Source organism: Accipiter gentilis, chromosome 9, assembly GCF_929443795.1.
Source record: "Accipiter gentilis chromosome 9, bAccGen1.1, whole genome shotgun sequence".
NCBI classification, from domain to species: domain Eukaryota; kingdom Metazoa; phylum Chordata; class Aves; order Accipitriformes; family Accipitridae; genus Astur; species Astur gentilis.
The window spans coordinates 14,594,216-14,600,920 of record NC_064888.1 but is presented as its reverse complement, the minus strand read 5'-3'; the positions used below and the strand labels follow the sequence as shown (position 1 = coordinate 14,600,920).

The 6,705-nt window shown below is 37.9% G+C and overlaps 1 protein-coding gene across 1 annotated transcript; it reads left to right on the top strand.

Annotated features, from left to right (window-relative positions):
* The first annotated feature begins 1,734 nt into the window (after positions 1-1,734).
* LOC126042578 (mannose-binding protein-like) lies at positions 1,735-6,305 on the top strand. Its single transcript, XM_049809869.1, is given in 6 exon segments — positions 1,735-2,137; positions 2,546-2,679; positions 3,954-4,058; positions 4,693-4,782; positions 5,806-5,837; positions 5,839-6,305. Coding segments are annotated over 6 exon segments (774 nt in total). The 5' UTR covers positions 1,735-2,072; the 3' UTR covers positions 6,187-6,305.
* Positions 6,306-6,705: the final 400 nt, after the last annotated feature.

The window sequence follows — 6,705 nt, the reverse complement described above, 5'->3', positions numbered from 1 at the left end:
TCGGGCTAATGACTCAGACCTGTCACCTCCAAGACTAGGTCTGGAACAAGGACTCCCTGCTGCCTTTTCCAGGATCCCTTCCCTGCTCTCACCTGCATTGGGTGAATTGTGTCCTAAAGCACTTTTCATGGAGGAACAAAAGTGTTACCTGAGATCTATGTTTCATAGCATCTTTCAAGGCCTAATTCTGATCTCTGCTGAGAAAGCCTGCAACTGTGTAAGCCTTGGGACCTGAGGACTGTCATACTGTCATTACATCCACTTAGTGTGATTCTGCATGTGGGATTCTCCATCTTCTGTGAATATAAATATGGATTGCAAAACCTGTGGTTTTTATTTCAGCTCCCTAAGATTTACTCCATTTTTGTGAGAAATTTGGAACATTTTGCTTTTTTATCTAAACCATTGTTGGTGCAAATTAGAATTAGACTCTTTGGGAAATGATTTCATTGCTAGTAAACCCTGCCACCAATTTGCCAAGGGTAAACAGGCACTTTGGCTCTCCTAGAATAAAGGATTGAGGTGGTCAACTTGGAAAACTTTGGAGGCAAATAGATCTTAGCTCCTGGCAGGCAAAACCAACAAAGGCTTGTGTGAGGCTGGATCTCCATAGGGAGCGGACTTCTCTGAGAGCTTAACATTTTGTTTCCAAGTTTTCTGTTATTGTGCTATTATTTTAAGCTTTGTCTTGCTGCCTTCATGGGAGACAGCAGCAATATCAACTTCCCTGATACTGGATAATTAACATAGTATAAAAACTCAGCAGAATGAAATCCTTAGAGGGCTGTTAAGAACTGGCTTGAGTCCATCAAGCTGGATAAGAAATACAAACCAGGATTCAAGTTTTGTTATACTAGTTAGCTAAATACCTTTCCTTACTTTATTTTCATGTATGCCATTGCCCCAGATTTTGATGGGAGCCTAATGGAGGCAGCACAAAGAAGTATAAATAAAAGTGGTGCTTCTTAAACTCTGTTTTTTATCCTAATGATAATGTTCTCACAGTAATATGCTAGTGATTATACTTTATATTGTACTTTATCAGATGAAACATGACAGGGGAATCTGCTCTCTGTGGATAATCTTTTCTGAAGATTAAATTAAAGAGAAATAATTAAGGTGACTAGCAAAATTCATGCTGGATTTAATTTCTGTCCTTACCCCAATCTGTCAACCAAATGGTGCTTCCTTAGGCTTGTCTTTCATTTTGACTGGTAGAACTGGGAGAAAATAAGGCCAATTGACTTTAATATGTGGCTTATTTAACATAAAAGTTTGTCAGCTCATGTTTCTGGTAGTTTCATTTTGGTTTCAGTTAAACACATATTGAAATCAAGGACAATTACTGTGGCACAACTTGTCAGAACATCATGCAGAGCTTTACCTTATGATGTTACTGCCTGTTAGTGTTGTTCTGCTCAGAGAGGGCAGCAAAGTATTGCAGATCTGGGATCCAAGAGGACTTCGGCTCTAAGGTGTAATACTGAGGAAGAAATGTCTCTTATTAAAATACAAGGTCTGAAAGCAGAAATTGGGAGGCAATCAGATCATTACTAATTAAATGCACTAGTAGTGGAAATGCTGTCAAGAGAAACAGCTTAATTACTCTAAGCTTTAGACGTACAGCAATCCTGATAGCTGTGGAAAGAAGAGTCTCAGCAGAAACACAATAGCTGGAGAGTTCAGGATTCATCCCAGGCTGGAATACTGTATGACTCATTTGGCATGAAGAGAAATGCTTTAAATTTAGACATACAATGAACAAAACATTGAAATGGATTTGCAGCATGGTGAGATTGGTGACCATATTAGGTATTTTCATTACAGCTTGAGATTTTCAGATTCTTATAAGCTTAGTTGTTTCTTTTCTGGTTTCCATACGTAAAGATACAATCAGAGGCTAGATGAAATGGTTCAGACATTATCTCTTGTTCTTGGTCTTTTGCCTGAAGACAGGAGTGTATTTCCTAGGCAATGTAGGCAACTCTTTCCTAGGCAACCCTTTAAAATTATGTAAATGCAGGAATTTATGAAATGACTGCTTGATTTGTCACAGATCTGTGGGCTTAGCAATGACTCTTCTTCAGCCTTTCAGTGCCTTGGTACTTTGGCTTTCACTATTGATGGTAACAAGATGGTGCAAGTAATTTCTCAAGAGATACTGTGTGGCATTAGGAAAAGCACAAGGTCCATCACTGTTCTTAAATTAACTTGGGAGGAAATGACACAGGCTGCAATTTACCACATCATGAGCATCAGCAGAATAAAGTCATATAGCTCTGCACCTCTTCCAAGGGGTGTCTGGCCTGGAGAAAGCACAACTTTGAAGCCATAGTTGTGTGTAAAGCCTGTGAAAGTTAACCTGAAATTGGGGCAAGGAATTGAAGAGCACGGAGAGGCTGAACAGCTGGTAGCAGTGATCTCTTTAGCTATCTCCCTTTTGCCCTCCTGTGCTCATGTATCAGCACCCTAGAAAATGGTGTCTGAAACCACTGCGGAGGTTTTACCTGGCACAGAAGCGCAGCGGGGGTTCCCTGCACGTGAGAGTTGTGCTGGTACCAGATAAACCAGAAGAGAAAGTTTATTCCTGCCCAGTAATTCAGTGCAGTGCTCCTGCAGTCAATGGCTTACCAGGCAGAGATGGAAGTGATGCTCCCAAAGGTGAAAAAGAATAACCAGGTACAGAGCTATGAACATTTAGCAATATTGTATTTTTAATACTCCTTATCATCCCTTTAGTCTTGTTTCATGCCTCCTTCATTCTTTCATTTTGTCTTTTTACTTCTCTCCTTTTCTTCTACCCCATTAACCTTTTGTAGGCTCCACACAATTTCAGGAAGCTGAAAATGCTTTCTGAGTTTATAATGCTACTCTAGGTACTTGGCTTTTAATAAATAAATACAGTACATTTTCACAGCAGCCCATAAAACACAGTTGTAATGAGATTTTAATCTGATTGTACCATTTGTACTCTGAATCGCTTAGAGAGTTTCCTACGATACCCTACTAAATGATTATTGCTTTTTCTTTCCAGGGGCCAGCTCTCAAAACCAGAAATCATGCTTGCTATAGTTGGCTCCTAATCTGATGGTCATACCTTGATTGCTTCATACTCACTAAGTCCCAACAACAGAATTCCCCCAAGGCATGATTTGTCAGTTAGGTGACTTTTTTCATGCACTGCTGCAAACAGCAAATAGATCAGCAAGTGCTTTCTGTCATGTGGCAGAACCAAGTCATCTGCTCTCCCAAGCTGCCAGATCACAGTTTCTGTCCAAACTTAATAAGTACATACGGAATCGTATACTTTCTTACTATATCCTGTCTGTGTTGTCATGTTATCCTCCGCGCATCCTGGAATAGATAACAGCTTTTCAACCTTCAGGCAAACTCCCATTGTTATCAATACCACTTGATATGAACTATGACATAAAATTTTAGTAGCATATATTGATATTCTGTATAGACTTTTTCTGGTCCACATACCCTCAGTATGTCTTCTGCAATTATATGGTTGAAATAAGCAAAGCCAGCACTATCCGTTTCAACAAACTGCTTCAGAGGTATCCTTAATCTTATGATTTAGCTCATTTTCTAGATCATATACTGTAATGTGTGATTGGATTACAGCTGAAGTATATTGGCTTTCTGGTTTTAGAGCATGTGTACCTCTGCAATAACATGAGACGGCATTTATTTCATTGGATTTTCAGTGCCGTAAGTAGGTGTAGTAAAGAATTTTTCATCAAAGTAATGATTTCCTAGCAAATGAAGCTTTCCACAGGAACAATTCAATCTTCCTGAGATGCTTTTATTTTCCTGGGGTGGAAAAAAAAAAAAAGAAAGAAAAAAAGAGTCAGTGTTTAGTACTCTCTCTAAGCACTAAGAAAACATAGTGGGAGAAAAATTTAGAAAACATTTAAACAATTTTATTTTAAATCAAACTCTGGGAGAAGAATTGAGAGGTCTGCAGGGTTTCCCTGGAAAAGCAGGACCTCCAGAAATAAAAGAAAATTTGGGATCGCAAGGAGAGAAAGGAGAAAAAGGAGAACGTGGAAGTAAGAAATAAATTTCCCATGTTTCTATAATCTGGCTTTCAAGCTTTTAATATATTTTCCAAAAAATATTTGTGTTAATATCTGGTATCCTTACAACATCATTTGAGGAAAGGTGTGATTTCCAGAAGTGTAAGGAGTGGAGAGATAAGTTGTCTGTAACATAGGAGATGAGTTGACCAACATAACTGGGGGGGGGGGGAGGAAAGTGTCTGGAATGAGTCACTAGTTTATTGTTGGGAGTGAAACAACAAACCTTCTATCTCATTATAAACAGCATATTTTTCTTTCATTCTTTGCCTGTTTGTGTGGGTTTTGCTTCAACTTTAATTCATTTTAAAATGTTTACATCTGTGTTTTGCCTTTGAGAACTGGGCTTTTCCCTCTGAATAGAAGATGACTTTGGCAGCCCTGAGAATTCAAAGCCCGCCCAAGTATTCATCCCAGTCAGGGATAAGGCTCTCCCACTGGGACAAATTTCCATGGAACAAACCTGCAATGTGACCTGTGGTTTCTGCTCTGGAAACCGAGTAGCTCTCTCACATGGCATCAGGTTACAGGAAAGCTAAACATCTCAGAGACAGTTGTTGTGTAGTCTTTTTAATATAAATTACTAAATAACATCCTTAATTCCTAGTTCTAGTAGCCAATGACCTGCACAGACGAGTAACTGCTTTGGAAAGAAAAGTACAGGTTTTGGAGGCTGAACTAAATAGATACAAAAAAGGTAAGGTCTAATTGTTGATTAGTTTTCTTTTTGGCCTGGTAAAATGATGGAAATGCTTGGGCTGGAGAAGGGACTGAAAGCAGTAGGCTGAAACAAATATTAAAAATTTCTCTTGTGTTGCTCATGGGAGATGGTCATTAATTAAATGCTGCCTCACTGAGTACATCCTTCTGGAACTGACCTGCCCACAAGAGCGTTGTGCTGCTACCATTCCCACATCATCAGGGGAAAATTTAACTATGTATATGGCCCAGTTTTTGTATCATTGTAGATGATGTGGCAGACTCCTTTCACACTAATCCCAGAAATCTGTTAAAGACAATAAGATGAAATAACTTGCTTATTAAAGATGGCAACTGTGTTCCAAAAGAATCGATGTTAGCATTTTTATCTGCTAAATGACCAAGAGCTTCACTTTCATTGGCTTTTTATGAAAGCTTGTCAAGCATATGAGTTATATATTCCTAATTCTCCAAGATAATTTTATATTTTCTGGATAAATACTCAGTTTCCCAGGCTTGCTAAAGCTGTCTCTGTCTCCTCTTTCCACTCTGTTGCTTTGAACCCTGAGTTCTACTGCAGTCCCTCAGCTTTGTTTCCTGTGATAAAGCTGATGGGTACAGAAGATCTCCTAATTGCAGCTCAGTTCCTTTGTATGATTTTAATTGATCTGTGATTTGTGCATTGAATCTGGCAAGCTATTTTGTCATGCTTGCAATTTGAGTGTGAATTACCTCAGATCCTGATTCAACAGCTGTAATGCTATGTGAACTGGAAATGAAAAATATTAGTACAAAACTTGTGATCCAGTTTCTTGTGAAATTCCCATTTTATTTAAGTGTGGGCTTGATATTTCTGGGTGTCTATTTTTTTTGACTTCTACTGGATTCTGCCTATGACTTCAAGAAATAGTCTTTTTATAGCTGGTATTAGCTACTTCCGAAGTACAATTGTGATAGCGATAAATTACTATAACATGATCAATTTTTGGTATAATACAATTATGTTCACTTTTGTTTCTAGCTTTGATTTTAAAGAACATCAAGAGTATTGGTAAAAAAAATATTTGTCTCAACTGAAAAAGAAGATACTTTTGACAATGGAAAATCCTTTTGTGCAAAAGCTGGAAGTGCACCTGCCTCTCCTAGGAAGGAGGCTGAGAATACAACTTTAAAAAACTTAATAACACCTTCGATGCAGGCTTATATGGGGATATCTGCTGAACAGACTAAAAGCACATTCATGTGTCTGAATGAAGAGGCTGTAACTTACAGAAACCGGAATGCTGGAGAACCAAATAATCTAAAAAGTGAAGACTGTGCAGTAATGCAAGACTCTGGAAAGTGGAATGACATTGATTGTTGAAATTCATGTGCCTTAATTATTTGTGAATTCTTGAGCTGATGAATCTAAGAAAACCCAAAGCTTTTGCTTTCAGTTATGTGGTTGATATAGAAGTTTGTTCCCATAAAGGTGGCCTGAGATAATCAGAACCAGGGTGTATTTATAATTGTTTTCTCTTTCACTTTCAGTTTTGAATCTCCTAATAAAATACAGATTTAATTTTTTCAATCATTACGAATTAAATTGTGTTTAGCATATTGATAGTAAGGCTAATAAGTTATGGCATGCTCAGCAGGATGGTTGTTACACCTTCCTATGGATTCCTCATAAATGCAGCATAAGGGAAGCATTTTTTAATAACCTTGAAACTAATGAAAAAATTTTATATATACTGTCTTTAAGCTGAGCTGTAAACTTGAAGATATTACTCTCTACATGTTGCTTCTGATACGTTCTTTTATCATGTAGATAATGGACAGTGCATACAGTCTATGTTATTTCAGTATTTAGTGATAGCTTTTCTCCCAATGTGCTTTTACTCTAGTTCTAAAATTGACTGTTAATGATCACTTAGAGCCT